The sequence below is a fragment of the Nyctereutes procyonoides genome, unplaced genomic scaffold, assembly GCF_905146905.1.
Source record: "Nyctereutes procyonoides isolate TBG_1078 unplaced genomic scaffold, NYPRO_anot_genome, whole genome shotgun sequence".
Taxonomy (NCBI): Eukaryota; Metazoa; Chordata; class Mammalia; order Carnivora; family Canidae; genus Nyctereutes; species Nyctereutes procyonoides.
In genome coordinates this window covers 69,646,260-69,672,573 of record NW_026575052.1, presented here as the reverse complement: position 1 = coordinate 69,672,573, position 26,314 = coordinate 69,646,260, and the positions used below count along the sequence as shown (strand labels likewise).

The 26,314-nt window shown below is 39.5% G+C and overlaps 1 protein-coding gene across 10 annotated transcripts in view; it reads right to left on the bottom strand.

Annotated features, from left to right (window-relative positions):
• Positions 1-347: 347 nt before the first annotated feature.
• Positions 348-26,314, bottom strand: part of ARHGAP21 (Rho GTPase activating protein 21) — a 137,957-nt gene continuing 111,990 nt past the window's right edge. For 7 of the 10 annotated variants that reach the window (XM_055331462.1, XM_055331459.1, XM_055331464.1 and 4 more), the window contains 17 exons: positions 24,285-24,461; positions 24,045-24,147; positions 20,347-20,383; positions 17,707-17,832; positions 15,905-16,189; positions 13,879-13,943; positions 13,467-13,606; positions 12,522-12,664; positions 11,550-11,705; positions 11,371-11,449; positions 10,628-10,701; positions 10,461-10,550; positions 7,186-7,311; positions 6,956-6,997; positions 6,528-6,633; positions 4,569-4,600; positions 348-2,022 (listed from right to left, as the gene is read on the bottom strand). In XM_055331462.1, coding sequence (XP_055187437.1) covers positions 481-2,022; positions 4,569-4,600; positions 6,528-6,633; positions 6,956-6,997; positions 7,186-7,311; positions 10,461-10,550; positions 10,628-10,701; positions 11,371-11,449; positions 11,550-11,705; positions 12,522-12,664; positions 13,467-13,606; positions 13,879-13,943; positions 15,905-16,189; positions 17,707-17,832; positions 20,347-20,383; positions 24,045-24,147; positions 24,285-24,461 — 3,323 coding nt within the window. In that variant the 3' untranslated portion in view covers positions 348-480. The remainder of the gene's footprint in view (positions 2,023-4,568; positions 4,601-6,527; positions 6,634-6,955; positions 6,998-7,185; positions 7,312-10,460; positions 10,551-10,627; positions 10,702-11,370; positions 11,450-11,549; positions 11,706-12,521; positions 12,665-13,466; positions 13,607-13,878; positions 13,944-15,904; positions 16,190-17,706; positions 17,833-20,346; positions 20,384-24,044; positions 24,148-24,284; positions 24,462-26,314) is intronic. The other 3 variants (XM_055331463.1, XM_055331465.1, XM_055331468.1) reach the window with 2 other exon arrangements.

The following is a 26,314-nucleotide window of genomic DNA, read 5'->3' as shown; positions in this document are numbered from 1 at the left end:
CAAAAGAACAAATTTGCTGCACACTAATGCCAGCTATTTGCTTCGGCAATCTTGGGTATACACTGTGTCCTAAGTTGCAACAAATATCTTGCTCATTTGTGTACAACTATCCAATATATTTTTAAATATATATAAGTATATACACATATATATGTATATATGTGTGTGTGTATGTACGTATATATACATATATATGTGTATATATACGTGTGTGTGTGTGTGTGTGTATACACATACCTTTATGTTCTTCTGGCTGTAGTAATGCACTGTAAAGCTATTCCACAGTGCAAAATGATGAAACCAGCCCAAATGAAGGCTGCATAATAACAATTCTGGTACGAGAAAATATTTACAGCGTCACTGGAACGTGTAACAGTAGCTTCTTTCTTTGCTCTGGTGGCCGTGCCGCAGTCTGCAGACAGGGCTGCGCCTGTGCTTTGCTGCCTCGGGTTCCGGGCACGTGACGGACGGGGCTGGGCGTTAGAGCGCCGCGGAGCTGGCGTCGGGGCTCGCGTTCTGGAAGCTCCCTCGGCGGACGCGGTCGGGCGGCCTGGGCGGCCTGGGCTCCCCGGGCTCCCCGGGCTCCCCGGCGCTCGGGCCGGCGCTCGGGCCGGCGCTCAGGTCGGCGGCACTGGCGCGCAGGCGCTCCCGGGCCAGCCAGTCGGAGATGCAGAGGTCCCGGGCGGGGCACTTGGGGCGCAGGCGCGTGACGGCCGACAGCTCGGGCTCCCTGTCGGCGCCCTGCTCCTGCGCCTTCCAGAAGCCCAGCACGCTCAGGTCGGCGGCGTCGCGGTGCCCGCCGAGCGTGTGCCGGCGCCGGATGTTCTTCCGCTTGGCGGCCTCGCCCGCCTTCTGCGGCCCCAGCGCGAACATGTCGTCCGCCGGCGCCCTGGGCCGCAGTTTCAAGCGGTCCGCCAGCCTCGTCCTCCAGGTGGGCTCCTGGCGGTCCGGCTCGGCCCTGCCCGGCGCCAGCAGGCTGCCCGTGGACCTGCCCTTCTTCATGACGTCGAACACCTTGGCGAGGGCGGGGGCCTCCCGGTCGCCGCGGGCGTCGGCCAGGCTGCCGCCGTCGGACCGCAGGCGGCCGGACTTCCTCCGGGACAGCGTGTCGCACTCGATGAGCTTGTGGGAGCTGAAGAGCTGCCGCCGGCTGTCCAGGCTGGGGGTGCGGCTGCCGTCCGTGCCGCTCGGCTCGCTGCCCTCCGAGCTCCTGCGGCTCGCCCTGCCGGCCTCGCGCGGCCGGCCTCGGGGGCCCCGGTCCGCGGCCAGGGCGGCGGGGAACACGGGGAAGTCGCTCTCGCTGTCCGTCTCCACCGGCCGGCCCTCGCTGACGAGCTCGCTGCGCTCGTCGTCCGCCTCGTCGCCCCTGCTCTCGGCCACCGAGCGCACCTCGGGGCTCAGCCGGCCGGGGTCGGGGCCCGTCAGGGACGCGGCGGACGGCGCGCGGGCGGGGTCTGAGGCGGCGGCGCCGAGCTGCGCCGGGAGCTCCGCGCCGCCGGCTTCCGGGCTGCCGCGTTGCCTGGGGCAAGGCCTGGCGAGGGCCGCCTGCGGGGAGGCGCCGAGCCGAGAGCCCGCGTCGGACCCCGCGTCTCCCGGAGGCGTGGGCCTGGGGGCGCCGGGGGGCCTGGGGCTCTCTCCCGGCGGCGGCGGCGGGAAGCGGCGGCCCGGGGACGGCGACTTCCGGGCTCTCGCGCTCTGTGGCGGTGACGGTTCCCCGGACGCGGCGCGCTCCTTCCTTTCGTCTTTGGCGGCACCCGAGTCCTTCTTGGCGTTGCCTTCTTTGGAGACGACGGTCCTGTGTTTCCTGCTCGCCGCCTCGCTCTCTCTTTTGGATTCCTCTCTGATGTCGCTTTGAGCCTGTTCCGCGCTCTCTTTCTTAAGAAACACATTGTCCAGTTCGTCCTCCGAGCTGCTGGGTTGTGTCTTTTCTTTCGGCTTCTTCCTCTTGCGACTGGCGGCTGCAAAGATGGAGGACACAAGCAGCTCCCTGCTATACTGATCTTTTCCAGATCCCCAAGAACCCTGAGAGAAATCAGAGAAATCAGACTATGAGCGCAGGAACGTGACCGGGCCGTCTTCTGAAGAGGTGTCCCCCGGGACGCTCCTTACTGAGTGAACGCTCTCGGCTCCGGAAGCCCCAGGAGCGCGCGCTTCTGCCCTCCTGGGAACCTGTCCGGGAGTGACCACTGCCCACTAGTTCCGCTCCTCGGCAGGGCAGCCGGTGGCAGCAGGCCGCCAAGTCCCAAGTCCCAACTCCTATTCGTCCACCCGCCTCTCTCGGGGACAGAGTCTGAGCCTGGAGCTATCCAGGGCTCCTCCTACTCGAGGGCATTTCCCTGCACCTACTGACTACACTTCCCCTGCTTCTGGGAGGCTCCGCCTTCCTCGGATTCCTGACTCTGGAACGCAAGTTGGAGAGTTACTATCCTGACGTGGCCGAGTGTGATATCCTGACACAGGTTACTAGAGTCGTACGACTGGCTTCGATTTTCCAATTAGGGACACCGTGTGATGCACATATTGTAGCAGATAAACTCACTGAGGGAACTCTTTGGTCTTCCGTTAGTTCAGCCAGACCGGATCTGCAGACTTGCCTTGGGCAAATCAGGTTGGTAAGGTCTCATTATCTCAAGGTTAACAATGAGATGGGAAGATTCAAACAACTGAAGGTCAACTGAATATCTTAAATCCTTACCAGAGAAGCACTATCGCTGACAGAGTTGGAGTGAAGGCCACTGGACTGGCTTCGTTAGCTATGGGTAACCGGTTCTTGGTGACAACTATTTAATTAGTGTGCTCATGATGCCTATCTGTCAAGTAAATGATGGCGGTGGGAGTCAATAAACACTTGCTGGTTAACCACAGGCCGGGTAACACAAGCGGGAAGGCAGGAAGTATGCCCAGTAATAGAAGCAGAAAGCGTATTTCTCTACGGTCGTCAGCATCTTAGACGGACTGAAACTATTGGAATCTTGAAAAAGTAAAAACTTAGGCTGTTGCGTTAAAAAGGATTCACCAAAATGAAATGGCAGATCAACAGAACTTTGTTTTTACGAGTAAGAAAGGGTTTCCTAAATTATCCGGTATACTTCTAATCGGTTTATCCACATTTTAACACCTTCTGTAGAAGACAGACAAAGACGTATAGTAAGAAACATGCATCTAGTAAGAGGGAAGGAGGACATTTCAAACAGGTCGGAAATTTCAAACCCAAGTCTGAAATCTTATCTTCTGGCAAAAAAAGAAAAGAAAAAAGAAGAGAAGAGAAGAGAAGAAAGAAAAGAGGAAAGAGAGAGAGAGAGAGAGAGAAGAAAGAGAAAATGTCCCAGATTAAAGAAGCCCTAAAGAAACATGATAATAAAATGCAAGGAGTGATCCTTAATTGCATCCTGTATAGGGAAATAAAAAACAGTTTACGTTTACATTATTGGGACAACTGGGGAAATTTGTGCAAAAACTCTTTTAGAAATGATAATGTTGTGTTCTGGGTATGGTAATTACACTGTGATTTTACAGGAGAATGCCCCGCTCTCAGGAGATGCATGCTGAAGCATTTAGGGGTAGAGCGTTATCATGTCTATAAGTAACTCAAATAGTCAACTCCTCAAAATTATATATATCAAGATTTACCAAATGATGAATCTAAGGTAAAAGGTTTAAGTGCTATTATTCTTATAACTTTTCCCCAGGTTTAAAATTTTTCAAAATAAAAAGCTGGGGCAAAAAGCCAGTAAAAATCACAGCGTTAAGTGACAGTGAATGATACGATATGACTGGAATATTTTGTAAAATTCCCTGCAAGATTTTATAATTTAATTACATACAACCTCTCACTATGATATTTAAACATGCTATCATTTAAACATGTCTCCTTTTCCAACAGAACAATAAACTGTAAGAAATTTATTGACAATTCTAGCCGCTACTATCTCAGCAGATCAAAGTTCGGACAAGTCAAATTAATAAAAAACTTTCTAAGAGTAAGAACTTCCCAAAACTACTCAAAATGTGTAAATGGTGGTGTTGTCAATCGAATTTTACAAATTATGGAAAAATACTCATTTTGCTGAAAGAAAAGCAAGAATATAGGTTTTCATAAGAATGTCTGATGGTAACAAAATCTATTATTACTACTGAAATATTTACAGATGAAATATGATGCTTGGGGTTTGCTTCAAAGTAATCCAGGGGGAGGCATGTGAGTGAAGTGCACATGAAACAAAATGGCCAGCCACATGTTAATTGTTGAGAATGGATAACGGTTGCATGGGGACTCATTTTACTATTCTCTCTGTTTTTGTATAGGTTGGAAAATTTTCACATTTAAGAATGAAAAAAAAGTGTCTACTCCTTTGTATTAGGCTAAACTATGCCAGGAGAAATCCAACATTCAAGCCCACAATCCAGTATTCTGTCACAGTCTAAGAATTAATTTTTCCCTCTCAACAATTTTGTTGGTCGGTGTCATCAGACACAGAGAGGGATGCACCTGTATCCTAATTGTAACAATCGACTAAAAGGCAACCTCCCCAACCTAAGATATTTCAGAATTGTATGAAACAATTTACCTTAGATTTTGTTGAGTCACTAGTAGCTGAATCTGTTGAGAAGTTAAATAAAACATGGTCAGTATTAGTCAATCTTTATTGCTTCCAACAAACAATGCAAAACTTATGGAAAAGACAGGCACAGAACAAAATGTGAAAGCCAAACTCAAACAAAACAACAGAACACTCTGGATAGTCAGAGCTCACAAAGATGCAAGCTGCACCACAGAAAGCCACCGCCATGAAAGGATGCTGTGAATTGTAGGCAGAATCAGCTCAATGAGAGGTATGGCAAAGGAGCCCTGTACTAAACAAAAACAGAAACACTAGTGTTTATCAAGATTTCTAAATATTAAATCTAGCCATGAAGAAGCTCCAAGACCCTTTTAAGAATTGTACTATGTACCACATCCTGTATCTGGAACTGATACACAATGTAGAACTTTCAAGATGGTTGGCTATCCTCGCTACAAATTGAGACACTTGTACTCGGTGTGTTTAGGTTGATTTTTGTCAGACTGTCAAACGCAAATTTTGTAAACGTAAACTCGCAATGCATCTGGATGCATTAGGTAACCCTGCTTCCAGGTCACTTTGTTTTTTTTTTTAAATAATGCTGATCTTTGTGCTTTAGACCCCAGTTTCATCTCTGTGCAGTCAGGGATCCTTTTGACTAGATTGGTTAAACTGCTACCAGTTTTGTCGTTATCTATCACAAACGCTATTATGGAAATGGAGAAATGGAGACCATAATTTTCACTGTCTGGCAAAAACTCAGATTATACAATTATAAAGAGGGTAGGAAGGGGCTAGCGCTATTCAGGAGAACACCAATTGTGAAATTTTGTCTTTCAACTTGAGGGAAATGGATTTTCAAAATTAATGAGCTGAGCCCCGTGCCACGCCCCTTTGAACACATGGCTAAATGCTTTATGACTTTAAGAACTGGTAGACCATACCATGCTATTTCTCCTCACGGTCTGCTTCAGAAATAACAAGAAACAGCAGAAAAACTTTTAAGAAAGTAGTATTGATCTGTTTACAATAATCCTTAAGAGAAAATTTACACCACAGATCAACTAGGTTTTGCATTTACAAGAATCGGGGGTTTCTGCAGACCAGGCAGCTACAGTGAGGACAGCAATCCTCCTTCTTCCTACAGCTCCAGCTGTCCATCAGGGCCACCACAGAATCCACTAGCGACATTACCGTGTGATAGACTCCTCCCACTTCGCCTGTTCAACATCAGTATAGATTTGCCTGTGTCAGTTAGTGCTGAAAAAACCCTTTAGGACTCAAACAAGAACTAGAGACAAAGGGAAAAGAGCGTGTAAAACAACATGCTAGGTTTAGTGCAACAGTTTGGCAGGAGAAAATTGTCAGTAAAAGAGCCTATGAAAACCGCTACTTAACCAGACATTAGGGCAGCAAGAGAAAACAGAAGAAAATGTCAGATAAGATCGGCTTTTACTGTGAACTCTATAGTGACAAATAATATACTGTTATTTATGAAAATGGTGCCCATTAGCAGTTCAACATATTTCACTTGCTGCTTTTAAACAGAACATCTAGCTCAGGAGTAAGAACTACTTATACAGTCTAGATCATACTTTCTGCCATCACAGCAACCACATATTCAGTAGCATATATCTGTTTTACCTTGTGATGACTATTACATGGAAACTGTGAATTAAAAAAAAAAAAAAAAAGAACAAAACAGTGGTTTGCATGCTCAGTTCCCTCAGATTTCCATTCTGACAAGCATTACAATTCCATGCACTGCCAATGGCATTATAGTCACTGGAAGATAATTAAGATCAATCAGAAAAGGAAGATCAAGTTTTTTTTATTAGTAGAAAGGAAAAAAAAAAGAAGAAAAGGAAAAAATCATAGTGAATTGTTATTTATGATTGATTTGTTCTTTCAGGTTACAAGGATTTAGCTTAACCTAGAAATCAATACTGCCCAGGCAAGAGTTACCTGATACATCTCCAGGGGAGACTCCTGTCCTTCCAATGTTGGTGAGTAAATGATCTATGTTTGGCACTGGCTGGGAGTCTACTGTGTTTTCCTCCTGCACTGTTGTCTATGGTTAATAAACAAAGATCTCTTCATCATCTCTTCAAAGATACTTTCTTTAAAATTCAAACAACATTTAGTAGAAGACACATTACCGAGTGGAGCACAGGTGCTTAACTTTTTACATTGGTTACATAGAATCAGTTAACTACAAAATAAGCATCATACTTGTATTTTCATTAGACCAGAAATGGAGGAGCTATAGACCTGCTTCCGGGGTGCAAAGCGGACAATAGCATACAAAGCAGGAAGTTGACATTGTTGGAGCATCAGGAGCTTGTGTCCCGAATGCAAACAAGTCAGTACAAAGGCTGACAGACGATACTTACAAGAGGTTCTTCCACTCCTTCTTCTGTGAAAAACCAGTCATGCTAAAATTTAAAATAAAAAAGGTGAAAAGAGAAACTAAAGAACCCCCTACATAGATCTATATTTTGGAGAATATAGGAAAAAAAAAAAGTTGTTTTCTTAGAAAAAAAAATTCTATCCAAATTCTGTCCTACCAAATACCAGCTGCTCACAAAAGTTATTTTCTTGACGAGATGAAGCCTGAACTTACATGCTGGATAAGCGTCTCCACGATCTTGTATTGGTCTGGCATGTGAGTGACCATATGGGTCATGTTGTCTTCGGATGTTCTCACAAGAGTTGGACCAAAAACTATTGCTAGGTTTCTTGGTTCCATCTGGAACAAAGGATGTCATTGAAAGATATCAGAATTTTTCTTAAGAAAGTAGATTTAAATTCCCATTGCATATTTGCCATTTTATTTCTGAAAGGTTCTTTTGATGAAAAAGAATTCAAAGAAGAATGGTTGACCAATTGTGTATGAAAAAACTAATGTTTCCTAGTTAGGCTTTCTATTAGCTAATCTACACTTAACATCTTTTTTGTGCTTTAATGACAATGTACTGTACTTAATTGGCATTCATTTGTCTCATGAAGACTTTGAAGACAAGCAATTGATCTGGTTCAAACTAGTATTATAAGAGCTGCATTAATTGACAAAAATATTAACATCAAAGGGAAAAAAACTCACAAAAGAATAGCGTAACCCTCTCCTCAAAAACTTAAAAAAAAAAAAAACTAGAAAAAATGCTTAAACACATATAACATTTTCCAAATTTGCCCCCTTAGTACATCAAAAGTGCTAATATTTAAAAACATAACATCCAAAAATACTCTTTTTGACTAATTTTTACTTCAACGAAAACTTCCAAAGCTCTTTGCTTATCCTTGTGTGGATCTGAAACACCTCAGGATAACATGCTTATACGTTGGGATGTTCATTTCCACACCATTTTGTATTCCTTGTTTAATTACACAATTATCAAAGGTATAAATTCTTTGTTTTCCTTTGTTGTATCTTAGAGTGTCTAGTGTAATATTTTGAACTCAAGATTTGATTAAAATGTCAAATAGCTTTAACCAACGCTGGAAACATACCAGAGGGTTAAAAAAAAAAAAAATCACTGCAGAAATTAAAAAGTCAAACTGGTTTAGGGAAGCACACTACTATACTATTTTGGAAGAGCCATGGGCATGCCCGCATGTGTGCGTATACACATTTTAGGTATGGTGCAAAGTGGAAAATGCACAGATCTCCCATTCTGAAGCAACTGTTATGCATCTAATATGTTAGCTACCTTACTATATGCATCATTACATGGTGCTTATGACAGAGTTATAGGGAGAAATTGTGGTCAAAGTCAGTATTTTCTTGTTTTTTTTTTTTAAGATTTTATTTATTTGTTCATGACAGAGAGAGAGAGAGGCAGAGACATAAGCAAAGGGAGAAGCAGGGTCCCCATGGGGAGCCTAATGTGGGACTTGACCTCAGGACTCTGGGATCATGACCTGAGCCAAAGGCAAAGGCTCAACCACTCAACCATTCAGGTGCCCCTAAAGTCAGTATTTTCACAGAAAGTTGACCTAGAGGAAAGTAAATCTACCTTACAGGAAAGGGTGACTTGAACTGAGTACACAGGAATGTTTTTTATTCTCCCTCTGGAAGATGTCATCTCATTCTTACATCTGTCCTGGTAAAAGTGGCTTACAAAGTCCATTTCAAAGGTCTTAAGCAAAATTTTTACTAGGTTCTTGTCTACTATGATTTCATTTAGGTTTGTAGACTAAGGATAACACATTATTATTTATATGTATACAGTCATATTTATTATGTGGGTATACAGTTTTAGCTGGCTCCTAAGTAAAACTAATAACATAAGTAGTTCACCATTTATTTACTCATCAATTACTTTAGGCAAATTCTGTATTTTTTGAAAGATGCTCCACAAGCATAGTCAAATAGGTAGGAAAATGAAATGCCCTTAGCCACTTCCTCAAGAGTCACAGTGTTAGTTAATTTAGTAAAGCCATGAAAACATTTCTACTGTTATATTTTAATTCAGTGCCTTCTAAACTAATTAGATCATCAAACGCTATGTCCCACGCATTGCTAACATCCAGCAAAAGTGATGAATGAGGAAATGCACTTTGGGAAATGCTGAAATAATTACAAAATATTTCAGCTATAATTATGTTGAGAATTTTTTGGATCCCACTGGATGAACTTCTGGAAACAGCACAACTAATTGATATAGGTTTTTTTTTTTTATTCTTTTACTCTCTTTTTGTCCTTTTTCCTTTAATGCCCTATCACTGTTGATGAAATTGAGCATCCAAAGGATATAACACTGCTTGCTGACTCCTCAGTCAGTACTAGGGGTTGATACTGTTCTCATAGTATCAATCACCACAGCTGTGAGCAACTGTCTTCCAGAAGAAGACAGACACTAAACTGACGTGAACAAATGCATTTTTCTCTACCTTACTTAAGCAGGCATGACCCTTAGAAAAAGGTGATAGCAGTGTTTCTGAACTTGTGGTATTTTTTTTTTCCCAGAAGCCAAAATGACTTTGTTTCAATATTTGTAAGTAATGCCCAAAATTCAGAAAATCATTATTTTGCAATCTCTAAAGATATCATGGGTTTAGGCAACAATCACCAATAACGGATACAAATGATGTGAAGTTAAGATTATAACGTATCAACCAAACACAGTGTGTGGACCTTTAGATACTGATTTAAACAAACAAGGGTGGAAAGACATTTTTTGAATTCAATCAGGGGGCAGCCCTGGTGGCTGAGCGGTTTAGCGCCGCCTTCAGCCCAGGGCCTGATCCTGGAGACCCGGCATCGAATTGCATGTCAGGCTTCCTGCATGGAGCCTGCTTCTCCCTCTGCCTGTGTCTCTGTCTCTGTCTCTGTCTCTCTCTCTCTCTCTCTCTCTCTCTCTCTGACTCTCATGAATAAATAAATAAAATCTTAAAAAAAAAAAGAAAAGAAATCAATCAGGAAAAACTGAACATGAACTGAGTATTAGATAATAGTAAGGGACAGCAAATTTTGGTGTGTTTGACAAAGCTGGTGTGATGCTGTTAAACAAACAAGAAGTCTTATCTGCTTAAAACTAAACAAAACAAAACAAAAGAAAATGTCAGTTTCACTGTATACTATTTGGTATATTTGATACATTGTGCAAAAATATCACAAATGTAGAGCTGTAAAATAAGAGAAGTAAAATTCTTCGCTTTTCATTTTTCTTGCTGGATAAATGTAAAAGGATATATCTTTTTAAAATGGTGACAGTTGATATTTTGGGATCTTTTGCTATTAAGATTGATTTTTAAGAGGGGCTGATGGGCCAACAGGATGTATTTTAGAGCTTTTGTTGAATTATAACCCTGGTTTTGATTGATGTGAAGCAATGTAGCCTATCTTTTCAAAGAAACCCACTGAAAGCACATCTCTTCAATAGGCACTTTACACACCTTATTTTTTTCTGAATTTTCTGCCACCGTCTTCAGATGAGCGGAAAGGAACTTCAGAGTTTCATAATGATGTTCGGGCAAATCATGTATCTGAAACATATTATTTTCATGATGGATTTAAAGGCTGAATTTCAGTTGTACCTCCAAAACTACAAAATAATACCTACTAGTCTTTTTAATGTTTTCAGACGGTCTAGAGGATCTTCTTTACGATTGGCCTCAATAAAGTCGGCATATTTATCTGACAACAACAATAAGAACAATAAGACAAGTTTATCTTAAATCGCTTAGATGAGTTATAATCGAGATTTACTTTAAGGTTCGACTTCAAAACCCAATACAAAAACTTAAACATAGGGCTGACCCCAAATAGCTTTTGAAATGTAATCTCCAAAACAGCTATCATTTGTAATGATCTCCAAGCTTTATCATCAAATGAAATTCCCTAAAATGTGAGTTCTCTGAGAGTACCATCCTATATTTAGAGTCTGTCCACTTTTTTGTCCCCCCAACCACAACACTGAGAACAGTGTCTTATGTAAGTTTAGTGTCCTGCTGGACTGAAAAAAAATGCTTTCCTACTAATTGTACTTTATTATGTCTGAAGACTTTTGACAGAAAACAGTATTTTTAACTTCACAAGTAAACATGGATGAACAGGGTACCATATACTTTCATGGTACCTACATAACCTGAACCTACATAATTTTATAAACTTATTTTTCATCCAAATTTATCAGGAGGAAAAAAATCTGAATGACAAAAAAAATAGTGATAATTATGCTTTATATAGAAGTAGCAACTAAACAAAATCTCCCGCTTCCTTTAACCAAATATTAATATTCTATGGCTTTCCAACAATGTAATTTTAAACTATTTCAACTGGTATCTTTTGTGGGCGTTCACTCACCATTTGTGAAGAGAGGCTCAGGGAGTTTTCTGAAGAAGGACTTTAGTAAACTACTTATCACATTCAAATCTCGCCATTTCTAGGTGTGCAAAATAGAAACATGGCAGTTTTGTAGTCAATACCACAAAAGGAGAAAAAAACCCCACAGATCAGGTAATCAAATAGAAATACACACTTACATCATCTTGTATATCAATATCAGCCATCCCCTTGTTGAGTTCTTCTTGCATACTTGAAATGGCTGCATTATTTCCAGGAACTCTATAAATACCTGTATACTCAAGACCTCTTTCTTCAACTAATTTGCAACATATGTCAACTATTAATGGAATATACTGCAAAACAAGAAGTAAATATTTTACTTAATACAGCACAAACGTTTATATTTGTTAGTAGATGTATATTGCAGCTAAGAGGCCCTTTCCATCCAAGAGGAAATAGATAAATTGCTGTTGTTTGATATAGAGAAAATGAAGAATATAGACACTGCAGAACTGGGAATAGATAGAAGCAGCAAGAGAGATCTGGGACAGCGAGAGGAGAAGAGGTAGCACAAGACAGAGAGAGAAGGGTACCCAGGGAGATGAAAATGTGAACAGGAAACAAGGCAAGTCTAAAGTAATGAGAATACGGGAACAATGCAGGTGAATAAAGGGCAATAATAATTGCAATAAGGTGAATAAAGAGAGAAGAGGGAGAGAGAATAATATCATCAACCGCAATCCATGACACGAATCCTAACATGGACGTTAAACACACGCAGGCACACACACACGCACATACACGCACATTTACATTTATTATACTTTCTCAATCAGGTTCTTGTTCTCATCCTTCACCTTCTTTTAAGGTGCTAAAAAGCAGAAACACATATGATTTGAGAATGAACTCTTACTATTTCAGGTACATTCCTAATGAGTGAATCATTATTCTATTTCAGAGTCAATACATTAGAAAAAGATCATTATAGATAAAATAACTCAACACATCCTTACAGGTCAGCAATGCTTAGGGAAGCTGATCTGCTATACAGAGGAAAATGCTGCACAGATTAAAATATATTCTGTGTCATCTGAAGGGTTGTGTACTCAGGTTCTATAAGGACTACAACGAATTAACGATAGGAAATCTGGGTGGCTAGGGTCTCCTACCCGATTGGTATGTGCTGGTGGACAATCATCCAGTCTGACACCGAACGTTCCTGTAGCAGTGGGCTTTTTTTCAAATGTCTTCCTCATAATACTTGGAATACCTTTTCTCCATGTGCCCTTGTCTTTTGGGGGACTGGTATCATCTTTTGATCGTTATGTTAAAAAAAAAAAAGAAGAAGGAAAAGAAAAAACAAACAAGTATGATTAAATCATGACTTCAATATTTATATAAATCAGAGTCCTGTACTATACATGGTATAGCCTATATTTATAGAAAATATTGTATTATATTCTCCTCCTAATATATGACTCCTTTTAACCTCCCATATAATTTAATTGAAATCAGTTATGCTTTTCTGCCCTTTTACAATCTGTATCATGGTTTTCTTTAAAACAGTCAAGAAAATAGGATCTTAATAGTGACATCTTAATAGTGAAATTTTAGCAGAAGGAAACATGATGGTTTTATCTCAAAATAACAGTGCTTGGATCCTCTGTATTAAATTTGTAGTGTCTTTATGTAGATGTAAGTGTTACATTTTCCTTTACTTCATCTTTATCATAAGACAAAGACTCATCTTAAGGAAAAGCCGCATTAGCCTAGACTGGGCCCACGGTGACCTTTGAGCTAGCTCACACTGGGCTGAGGTCAGCAGAAATGGTACAGAAAAACATGAAATACATACAAACATACATTTATTTATTTATTTATTATTTTTTTAGACAGAGAGAGAAGGACAAAGGACATCTTAAGCAGGCTCCATGCTCAGGGTGGAGCCCCACATGGGGCTCGATCTCATGAGCCCGAGATCATGAGCTGAGCCAAAAGCAAGAGTCGGACTCTTAACCAACTGAGCCACCCAGGTGCCCCACGAAATACCTTTAAAATCCCAACTTTAAACCATTGTATTTGTTAAATTTATCCAGAAACACTAGCATCAGTACCTTTAGTGAGAAGTTTCCGTTCTGACTCTTCCTTGGGAGAGTGTGGACTTTGAGTCTTTGGCTCTGATTTAGCACCAAGCAGAGTCTGCCGAATGCTGAGACTCTGGCGAGGTGTTTTTGGCAACTGTTCTGCTTTGCTGCTGAAAGAGATAAACATTTCTTAACAATTATTTATTTTAAGATTTTATTTATTTGACAGAGAGAGTGAGTGCACAAGCAGGGGGAGCTGCAGAGGGAGAAGCAGACTCCCCACAGAGCAGGGAGCCAGATGATGATGTGGGGTTGATCCCAGAATCCTGGGATCAGGACTAGAGCTGAAGGCAGACACATCCAGCCGACTGAGTCACCCAGGTGCTCCAACAATTAGATATTTTACCTCCAAATTAACTTGTAGGCATGGTAGGATTCTCACCTCATCAGACTATTATATTCTTTTATTCTTCGGCTAATTAGATCCCTGTTAGTCACTCCGGTATCCTACAGAACAGACAGGAGGTAAGATTAGAAAGTCAATTTTAAACACAAAGAGGGATCGTACTTTTTTGAGGCTCTTTATTGTATTGCACTGCTTAGCCAATACAGCCCCTATATACTCTCAGTGGAGTTCTTTTAAAAACCCCTGTTCAGCATTGCCACCCAACATCCCTATGTAATAAATGATCCAAGTGCCCTCCGCGCCCCCATCCACTGCCAAAAGAGCTTTCTGTTTATTTTTTGTACCCCTACAATATCCAGAATTAGTATCAGCAAACAGCAGGTGCTTAAATTTATTGATCTGACATTTCTTTATAAATGACTGGGAAGCAGTGGGCCAGTTTTTTTCTAATACAAGAAAGAATGATCAGCATTTCAAAATAATACAGTTGTATAAAAGATGGAAAAATGAGGTCAAGATTTGTTAATGATGAACTTATAGGAGTAGTGAGACAGAGTCATTTAGTGTCAGAAGTGGCACTTACTAGATTATCAGAAGAGAAAAAGCCCAACACTGAGCTTTTCAACCTTACCAGGTTAGCTTTTATAATATGCTATATGGTAAAGTCAGATTTAATCATGAAGTAATGATTTTTTTTCTAATTGGACATCGACATGTATTAACTTTTTTTTTTTTACTTGTTTCATTTTGATTATAATGAACAGTAAAATTTACAAATACAGGCTTTGGAGACAAAGATCTTGAGTTCAAATACTCTTCCTACTTATCAGCTAGGAGATCAAATGGTTAAGATCTAGAGTGAAATCACCTGGGTTTAAATCCCAGCCCTGACACTTAGTAGCTGTGTGACCTTATGGAAATTATGTAGTCCCCCTTTGACAGTGCCCTTGTTTGCAAAATGGTGATGACAGTAATAGGACACATTCATACAGTTGTTGAGACTTATTCATGTAGAACACTCTTACTTTCTCTATTTACTTTGAAAAAATTCAGGTCTGATGCTCTCTTTACAATGCTTGTAGAACAAAGGTTAAATCGACAGGGATCTGATGTTAATTTTTAACCACAAACAAGGTAGGGGATAAACTGTCAGAGAAAAAAGCAGTCATTCTTCCTATGGCCTAAGTTTTCATAATCTGAATTGCACATAATGGAAATGACTATATTATATTAGAGAACATAATTTGCATAGCCTTACAGTAATGTAGGTGTCCCAGTGTCCCGTGAGTTAAGGGAAAAGAACATTGGGCTTCTTTATGTCATAACAATGAGGACAAAAAGTGAGAACAACATGTAAGAAAAACCGCGTTAATGATATGAAAGGATACTCTTGAGCAAAAGCTAGACTTAATCACTGTGGCATTTGATCTGTCAAGTTCATAATTACATACACTGTTAGCACTACATTATCAACCCCTGTTGTAAAAAAATTACTTGATGGCTGTGAGCCAGAAACTCTCAAGTCCCCAAACATTTCCCTCTTAAAAAGAAAAACTGGCTTTTCACATGATTTCTGAAAATGCAAGTTTTCTTAGAAGCTAGTGACTATATTATAGCAGGCTCTACTGTATTCTTCTTGACTGTGTATCTCCATGAACGAAAATCCTCATACCGTATCTTTTTACATTTACATAGCAATTTGTTTTGATAAGTATTTTCACTATAACTTAAGGCCCACAATAATTCTGTTTCTGTGATAAGGAACCAAATCTGGAATAATTTAGTCATAATGACCAGGATGGGGAACTAGGATTTCCTGATCCTGCTTCTGAGAAAGCATGCAAAATATATGAATTATCTATTTTTGTAGTTCAGTTATGATGATTTTCAAATAAGTGAGTATATTATAAAATAGGTACACTTAAATTTTCCTTTTGATCAATTTTTCAAGTGAAAATAGCATATTTTAATTTTCTAAAATGATGTTTCAGATTCTTTCAGTCTTCCTAAGAAAAAAGTCATGAAAGACTCTAGTTTTACCCACATAACTTTGTACACACACCTCTTCGTTGAGGTTACTGCTCTCCTGGATGGTCTTGATCCATGCTAGCATGTCGTCTCTGTCTTCAGCCTGAAATAGGCATTCACAGTCTGATGTGGTGAGTCGAAACACATTTTTCCTCTTGGTCTCACTATAAGAGATGTCTATTAAGCAGGCATTGACGCTGATGGGCTGTTCTTCCTCGGATGGAGTCATCTGTTCTCTTTTATCTTTGTACAGGTAAAGTGAATGGCCCCGAAGCACAACATACATCTGTTTCCATGGCCGAATGCTTCCACCAACTCGCTGGAAAACATGAAACAGTTCAGGGATGCTTGATGCTTGGCTCAATCCTTGTGACAGGATAAACACATCAAGCAACACTTTAACACACACAAATGTACACCAAGTGTATGTAGTGCGTGTCTGATTCTCAATGCATTTGTTAGAAGAAGAATGACAAACACAGTGGAGGGTAAACCAAGCAAGGCAAGGTATTCATATCGAAATCAAGGATAGTGAAATCTCAACTTTAACTTGGTTGGGGGCAAAAAAACCCGTTTTACTGTTCACAAAGTAATTAAGATAAACTGAATAAAGGCAAAACAAGAGTAGCAAAATATATAAAATATATAAAAACGCTAAGAGAATAGAAAACAGGAAAAAATCCATCAGAAAAATCTTTTGAGGGAGGGTAAGGCTTAAAACAAGTCCCAGCATGCAAATGACAAACACTATGTAACACTCCCAAAACAATACATATGAGTAATGAATTAAACTAACAAAATTGATCAACTTTATATGGTCAAGCAACAATATCCATACCCAAGGTGGGTTTTTTTTTTTTTTAAGATTTTATTTATTTATTCATGAGAGAGAGAGAGAGAGGCATAGACACAGGCAGAGGGAGAAGCAGGCTCCTTGCAGGGAGCCTGACGTGGGACTCGATCCCGGGACTCCAGGACCACACCCTGGGCTGAAGGCAGCACTAAACCGCTGAGCCACCCGGGCTGCCCCCAAGGTGGGTTTTTGTAAAAGTTATACTCTTTTGACAGAACTAAATTTTTTTTATAAATAATCTGCCCACATATTATAAGAAATTATAATATGGCAAAGGTTTTTTTGTATTGAAACCTACTTAATGAAGCATGTAGACATTGTGATATTCATTTACATAACTCAATATTTATAAAATAAAGTTAAGAAGAAATTTATAAAGGCAATTTAAAAGAAAAAACTGGGAAAAGCTCAATTAAAAATCTGAAATTATTAATATGGAGAACTGCCACTCCCTAAAGGAAGATTCTGCGAAAATCTATTGCTAATAAACTATTTAATAAGAAAAGCTGAGTTCTTCTTAAATACTTTGATTTCTCTCTCTCTCTTTTTAAAAGATTTTATTTATTTATTCATGAGAGATACACAGAGAGAGGCAGAGACATAGGCAGAGGGAGAAGTAGGTTCCCTTTGGGGAGCCTGATATAGGACTCAATCCCAGGACCCCGGGATCATACCCTGAGCCAAAGGCAGATAGATGCTCAACCACTAGCCACCCAGGTGTCCTGATTTCTCTATTTTTTTGTTGTTGTTTGCAAAATATAAGACTGTATATTCCATTTGCAGTTGATATACAGAATGAAAAAATATGAAATTAAGTCAACGATTTGAATTTTTTTAAAAAAATAATTTTCCTTCATGTAGAAAAAGTTATTTGGAAGTAATATTTTCCACTCCCTCTTATGAATAATTTGTCATTTAACTGTGCAGACTTTACATGCTATTTTGCAGGGCTTGCAGTTCATCTGCTCGAGAGACCGTACTACCTTGCCCTTGTCGGTGATGAGTGGTCGGAAGTGAAGCCACCCTTCCTTGGCAGCATCGCTGAAAACCTCTGAGGAAGAATCCTTCCTGGACCCAGAGTCTTCTGATGACTTCTGGCTGTCTAAGATCTATAGAAAAAGCCAAGAAAATAGAGTAAGATACCAGCTTTTTCCTTTATCAACATGTGCCCACTAAAATTGCTTTGCTGAAAAAAAATCTTTAATATTCCAAATGAAGGATTATTATTATTTTTTAAAATATTTTATTTATTTATTCATGACAGACAGAGAGAGAGAGAGGCAGAGACACAGGCAGAGGGAGAAGCAGGCTCCCCCATGCAGGGAGCCTGATGTGGGACTCGATCCCGGGTCTTCAGGATCACACTGCAGGCTGAAGGCAGCGCTAAACCGCTGGGCCACCGGGGCTACCCTGAAGGATTTTTTTTAAAAAAAAATACTACCATTATTAATTACATTAGAAAAGTTTCTAGTCTTATTGAAAAAAAAAAGCAAATTGGCTACTGTCATTTTTTAAAAGTTGTCTGCAGGAATTTTTAATCATTAAAAAATAATGGAAATAGTATAATTTTTCTGCTCCCAAGCTCATATGTTAATGAGAAAAGACAAATCAGAATTAAAAAATACAAAATGATCAGACTATGATTAGTGACATTTGGGAAAGGAACACAGAGACGCAGTAACAAATTACTGCATTGTGGCTAGAAGTTGGTGGTGCAGTGGCAGGGCCTCCTGAAGAAAGAATATCTGAGATGAAATGTGGATGAAAAATTTTTAAAGGGGCCATCTATGAAAGGTCAGGAAAGAGAAAAGTTCAGGGAGAATGTATAGCTAATGAGTAAGTATGTTTACCATTATCATTTTATTTTATTCAATTTTTAAGATTTCATTTGAGAGACAGAGAGAGAGAGCAAGAGAGTATGAGCAACCAGGGAAAGGAAGCAGGGGGAGAGGGAGAAGCAGACTCCCAAATGAGCAGGTTCCAGGACCCTGAAACCATGACCTGAGCTGAAGGCAGACGCTTAACCAACTGAGCCACCAAGGTGCCCCTTACTTTTCATTTTAAATGTTCAGAGAGAGAGAAACAGCTAATTAATAGATTGTTTAGGGTCTTTTAGGCCATGGTACAAAGTGTGATGGGAAGTGAATAGGTAATGAATCAAAGGGGTAACATTATCAGATCCCAGTTCAGAGGTCACTCCGCTTGCCACCTGAAGAATGGATTCTCTACCCATCAGAAAAGGTGTTACTGTAGGAATCCAAGTGAAGAATGATGGTGGCTGGGCTTAAGTAACTTAAGTGAAAATAGGAATGTAAAGCTTCAGGGTGTGTCCTGGAGGTAGAGTGGATATGGGGGTGAGGGTGAGGGAAGAAGCAACAAGGCTATTTCCCAGATTTGGGCCTTGAACAACTGAGTGAAGTAGACTTAGTGAGATGGGGAAAACTGGTGGAAATATGGCGGAGGTACTCCAGATCTCTTTGGCCATTAAACCTTGACTGCCTGTTAAACACTCACATAAAGATGTCAGCCTCAATGAGCTGCAGTCCGGGGAAGAAGCCAGGGCTACAGTATAAACTTTGGGAGACTTCTGGCTAAGATCATGTTGGCAATGAGGGTAGCTAGAGAAGAAAGAGGGTCAGAACCAGTTCTAGACATTCCACCATTTTAAATATTGGGCAGAAGCAGAATGGAAACCAGCCGAAGAAAATATTTTAGGAAGGGAGAGGGAAATTGTGTTGGAGACTACTGAAAAGTCAAAGAGGTTAAAAATCAAAGATAACCATTAGTTTTGGAACTTGAATGTCACTAGTCACCTTAGCGTGAACAGTGTCAGCCTGGTGTGTGTTAGTTGAGAAAGACATGATGTGAGGAGGTGAACAATTTTTTCAAGGAGTTTTAACGTGAAACATGGAAGAGAAGATAGGCATAGGAAATAGAGGTAGATGTGGATTCAAGGGAGGTTTTTTAAAAAATATATATAGTAAATAGCAGAATGTGCTTATATGCCACTGGCAAGAGTGAATGAGCCACTGGCAAGAGTGATTCTGCAGAGGAGAGAGGGATCTTGAGAAAGTGAAAAGTGACTGAATCCAAATAAGAAATGCAGATTTAGGTTTTTCACAGAATCAGGTTCCAGATATACAGATATTATGAGAACATGAGTAAGGAGGACAGAAACTATGGGCCCAAATGAAGATGGCTAACATTTTTGGGGAATGTAGAACAAGAAAATTCCTGTCTCACAGCCTTTGGTGTGTGTTTTCAATGAAGTATGAGGGAAGAGTAGATGGGAGAGGACAGAAAGGTGGAAGGGAGGCCTGAAATAATAATTTTGAGGAGAGAAAAATATGCATTCAACAAAATACAGGATTGCTGGGTAGTTAGATTTTTGGCCGTAGACTGATAAAGTGAGAAAAATCAGCATGATGTGTATTATATACTTGAACATGTTTAGAAATTAGAAAAGAACACATAATACATAATATGTAATTAATATTCCAAATGCACCTGAAACTCACAGAATATAGGATAATAGAAACAATTCCTTATGAAGAGCCAAAGTAAGCAAAGGTAAACAGAAACACTGATCATTTGCTGATACTTAAAACATACTGAATACCAACCTTGATTCCCTTCAGGCTAGAAACGTGCTTAAAGGACCTGTTAGAAAAAGAGCACATAAATATTTGCAGTAAGTGCATAACACCTTAAAGATGTAAAAACAAGTTGACCATTACAAATAACCTTTCAACGATAAGCTGACATTTTATCATTATCATGTTAAATGTTCACTGTGCAACGCAAATGAGAAAAACAGCTAATTGTATAAAGTACTGACACTTTTGATTCCATGATCGAAGTTTCCTTAGTGGATCTGGTAAATTAAAATGGTTTCTGCATGAAGTGTGAGATTTTATCCTTCCTTTTAGATGAAAGAAAAAAAAAACTACTCAGGCTGAACACTGAGCTTTAGAATAAATTATTAGTTAGCCACAGTCGCAGTGCTTTAAGGGTTCCCACGTTGTTAAGGATTGATAATGTGGCAGGAAGAGTGTGGTCAGGGCCAGTCCCAGCCCACCACTCCTCCCACCAACCACATTCTGGATGCTTTGGTTTGAGACCAGCTGCTGCCACTGAAAAAGTTTAGGGCTTCTGAAGATAGGCTTGCTTTAACAATTCAAAATAATTTAACTTTGGGGGACAAAGTTTTTTTTTTTTAGATTTTATTTATTTGACAGAGAGAGAGAACACAAACGGGGAGCAGCAGAGGGAGAGGGAGAAGCAGACTTCTCATTGAGCAGGGAGCCTGGGGCTTTATCCCAAAACCCTGGGAACATGACCTGAACCGAAGGTAGATGCTCAACCACTGAGCCACTGGGTGCCCCAAAAGATTTTTTTAATTCAAAATTCATTTTAAGGAATTTAGAACTATAAGATGTGACTAAAGATGGCATTCCCATCCCATTTCAAATCACCCCAACAAGATAGCCAGAAATAGCTATGCAAACTCCATCTGCAATAGTATCAGGAGACACTGTAACTCTGAACCACAATATAAATATACATAAATGAAGATGGGTGTTAAATGAGGTGAAGGAAAGAATGGATACAGAATAAGGACATCACTGGTTGCATATCCCAAACAAAACTGCAGTGCTCCCTGAGAGGTCAAAACCTCCCCATGTTTGGAACAATGGGAAACAGGGTGCCGGGGCTGGTGACGGGAGCCTCACTCATCACCATGGATATCAGGGATATGAAAAAGAAAAAAGGAAACACGCAGTTCTGTTATTTTTGCAGGAAGCAGTATGTGGCTTCGTGCAGGGTGAAGTAGACTCTGAGATGTGGCAGTTAATGCCATCTTTTAGTAAGGAATAAGTAAAGGTTAAAATAGCTTGGAAATTCAACATTTTGTATTCCTATTGGCTTGGACCACTGCTCTGGCCACACCTCACACAAACTTCCCCCATGTAGTTGGTCCAGGAAGAACTGCTATAATTGGAAGATAAATAATCATTAAATGGAAGCTTCAGAGAATCTATACAAAAATACTCTGATAAAAAAGATTATTTGGGGCACCTGGGTGGCTCAGTGGTTGAGCATCTGCTTTTGGCTCAGGTCATGATCCTGAGGTCCTGGGATCGAGTCTCATATTAGGTTCCCTGCTTCTCCCTCTGTCTATGTCTCTACCTCTTGCTCTGTGTCTCTCATGAATACATAAATAAAATCTTAAAAAAAAAAAAAAGTTCTTTGACCGAAGATTCAAAATCATAAAATGTCAATGTTCCTTAATTTTATATAAGTTAAAACACCATGTCACTAAAAATATCCATAAAAATTTAAGAACTAGAAAATTGACTTTAAAGTTCAAATAATAAAATAAACAAAAATAGCCAGGAGAATTCAGAAAAAACACAGTCATGAGAGAACAGTTCCATCAATAATAAAAACATAATAAAACCAATGCAATTAGGGACGCCTGGGTGGCTCAGCAGTTGAGCAACTGCCTTCAGTCCAGGGTATGATCCTGGAGACTCGGGATCAAATCCCACATCGGGATCCTCTGCGTGGAGCCTGCTTCTCCCTCTGCCTGTGTCTCTGCCTCTTTCTCTCTGTGTCTCTCATGAATGAATAAATAAAATATTAAAAAAAAAACCCACTGCAATTAAAGGAATCTGGTGTACATGAGTAGACAGATAAATCAATAGAACAGAATGGAGGCTAAAAATAAAACCATATATACATGTAATTTAGTATTTAATAAAGATGAAATATCAGTGGGAAAAATACAACATTCAATAGATGCTTTGGGCACAACTGAGAGACACTGGAAAATATAAAGTTGGCCTTTATTTCACTAATTGAAATAAAATAAGCTCCAGGTGAATCACAGTTGTAAATATACAAAAAAAGACCAAAAAAAAAAAAAAACCCATAAATTTGAGAGGCAAACATGGAAGAATTTTGTTGTATTCTGCAGGAAAGGCTTTTTCAATGACTCAAAATCTGAAGGCCATTAAAAAAAATTCTAAATTTGACTGCAAAGAAAAAGTTTGACATTTTTGCACAGTCTAAAAAAAACTTAAGAAAATCCAATGAAAAATACTGAATTGGGAAAAGACTTGCAACACTTATCTCAGAAAAGAGCCCTTTATATAAAGAGCCCCCAGAAGTCAATTAGGAAAAGCAGTTGGGAAGAGCAGAAGACATGAACAAGCAGTTCATGGGAAAATAGAAATCTCTCTTAAATATATATGAAACAATGTTCAATTAACAATAAGAAATTTTCAAATAAAAACTATAATGTGAGGTGGCTCAGTCGGTTACGTGTCTGCCTTTGGCTCAGGTCATGATTTCAGGGTCCTGGGATGGAGCCCCACATGGGACTCCCTGCTCAGCGGGGAGTCTACTTCTCCCTCTGCCTCTCTCCTCCCCCTGCTTATACTCTTTCTTAAATACATAAATACAAATCTTAAAAAAAAAAAAAAAACAGAAGCAACAACAACAAAAAAGCTACAATGTGATACCATTAGATTTACAAAAGCATCAAATGTTAGGTAAATGCTGTGCTGGTGAGGAGCAGAGACTTCTGCACACTGTTGGTGGGAATTTGGTTTGGTATAAACTTTAAGGAGAGTGGCTAACAATACATATTAAAATAAAAATCACACACCCTCCTGATGTAACCAACTTTCTTCCAATTATACTCACTTGTATACTATGTATATATATATATATATATATATATATACACAAATATAATCACTGAAGTATTGTTTGCAGTAGCATAAGATTCAATCTAAATGTCTATTTATAGAATATAAATTGACAGATATATATTAGTAAAACTATTCAATAGAAAATGAAACAATCATGAAAAAGAGTGAGCCGGGAATATACACACTGGATGATCTCCGCAATCAGTCATTTGTTTAGCATCTATCATTTGTTTGTAAAAATAATTAGGATATGTAATACACATATATAAGCCTAAACACGTGTATGTGATTTTATGCAGAGAATAGCTCAGGAAACAGTAACATAGTTATGTCTGAGAAGAGATCTGGGTGGCCAGAGACCTATAGTAGCAGTGATTGTTTAATACTAATATTTTTTGCATTATGTTTGTGTATTACCAATTTTTAAATATTAATGTTAAAAATTCAACTGCATATATTACTGAATAACAACTTTATTTTTTATTTGCATTTCTAATGTTATAAAGTTAAAAGTATAAAAGAAATCATTAAAATTCAGTATTTATATGTCAAAGTCTGGCCGAATACTGACAAATATTTAAGATGATATGCTTGAGACTTACAATTTTGCATCTTCTCTGTAATCATCCAGGCCCTCATCATAGGATTTTGATCTTTCGGTCTTTGAGCTGGGCTGGGCATCGAGGCTGGGAGGTCCGACAGATTCTGTAATTAAAAGCCAACATTTAGACATTTGCAAGTGGTTTCCAGATCCTTTTAATAGTGAGATCAGTTTGTCATAGCATTCTAAGTGAAAAACTGAGAAAGAGAGATGGTTTGCATAGCCACTCACTGAAACGTACCCTGGTCATGGGAGAGCTGGCGACGAATTAAAGGAGCCGATGTGGTGAGGCTGGGTGGGACCATTGCTATGGAGGGTGCCTGGGGTGCCTGAGGTGCCTGGGGGGTGGAGGCTGAGATGACAGCAGAAGCAGGGATGTGTGCAAGGTCATGATCAATGCTAGGGCTTGTTGGTTCATCTAGAAAATAAAATGAAAATAAATATTAGAGGGATGCCTGGCTGGCTCAGTTGGTAGAGCATGGGACTCTTCATCTCGGGGTTGTGAATTCAAGCCCCACACTGGGCTTAGAGCTTACTTAAAAAAAAAAAAAATTCAGAAAAAAGATAATAGGTATCAGAATGCCAAATGGCCTAATTATTAATAATCAATATTCACTATTTCTTAAAAAAAACAGATTTAGATTTTAACACTTACCCACTAAGGCACCAATAAATAATAAAAATCTTATATAGTTATTACTCCAGTAATTCCAAATAATTCTGAGAATGTGGTCTAAGAAATTAAATAAGTTGCTTCTTCTACCAAACAATTAATACTGATTAACTGATAATCAAGATACTAAAGTTTATAGGCATTGAGAACCTGAACCTATAAAAGTGGAATGATAATCTTGTACCACCCTAAAAGAATTATTTTCCCAATTTTAAATGTCTTACACATCATTTCAGGAAGTTAAGCAAGTAACTTGGCTGAGGCTTAACTTTCAGAGTATCAAGTCCTAGAACCTCCCCATGCACGAACTCACAAGTATCTCTTCAATTTTTGAAGAAAAATGAGAAAGGACAATTTATGGCTTCCAGAAAAAGTTTATACATTATGAAGACCACTGCTATAGATGAAATGTTTGTGTTCCTCCCAAAATTCATGTTGAAACCTAATCCCTAATGTGACAGAATTTGATGGTGGGGTTTCGGGAGCTGATTAAGTCAGGAGGTGGGAGCCCTTATGGATGGAATTAGCACCCTTACAAAAGAAGTAGCCTGAAAGAGCTCCCTTGACCCTTCTTCCATATGAGGATACAACTTCCATAAACCAAGAATCAGGACCTCGCCAGCTACCAAGTCTGCTGGTGCCTTGATGTTGGACTTCTAGCCTTTGGAACCATGAGAAATAAATGGTTATTGTTTAAGCCACCCGGACGTCGTATTTAGTGGCCCGAATGGACTGAGAGAGCCACTGGTGGTTTGTTTGGCACTTTCATGCAAATCAGAAATAGGTGCCGTCTTCCCCAACCAAATGTAGGCCCGGGCCTAGAGGAAAAATCCCCATTTGCCCCCTGGTATCCTTGTAGAAACATAGATATTTTAGGTGTTACAAATTTTAACTTTCTTAAAAGCCTGTCACTACCTGTCAAGAGCAGAAATGCATATAGGAATGCATATGCATGCATGCACAGTAACAATAGCTAACACATTTATAGAGCTTAGGAAGTACTAGCATCATTCTAAATACTTAAAATATATTTTCCACTTAATTCTTATGAAATTCTATGAAGTAAGTACTATTTTGCAGATAAAGAAGTCAAAACAAACAGGTTAAATAACTTGTGTAAAGTTACCAAGCAACAGGGACACAATGTAGACCCAGAGAGTCTGACACCAGAATTTATGCTCTAAAAGTATAAATTATATTTTTGCTCTAAAAGTACAAATGATATTTGTTTTCCAAATTGGTGAGTGATAGCTCTGTTCAAAATTCTTATTCTTATAAAAACATCAATGATTTAAATTCTTATTTTCTAGGGGAGTAGAGTATAATTTAATAGAATGCCAGAACTATATTTCCTAAAATCAAATGCTCTAAGTCTTAGAAAATCATAACAAGGGGCACCTGAGTGGCTTAGTGGCTGAGCATCTACCTTTGGCTCAGGGCATGATCCTGGGGTCCTGGGATCAAGTGCTGCATCAGGCTCCCTGCAGGGAGCCTGCTTCTCCCTCTCCCTATGTCTCTGCCTCTCTGTATCTGTCATGAATAAATAAATAAAATATTAAAAAAAGAAATCATAACAAAACCCTTTATAAAGAATATCC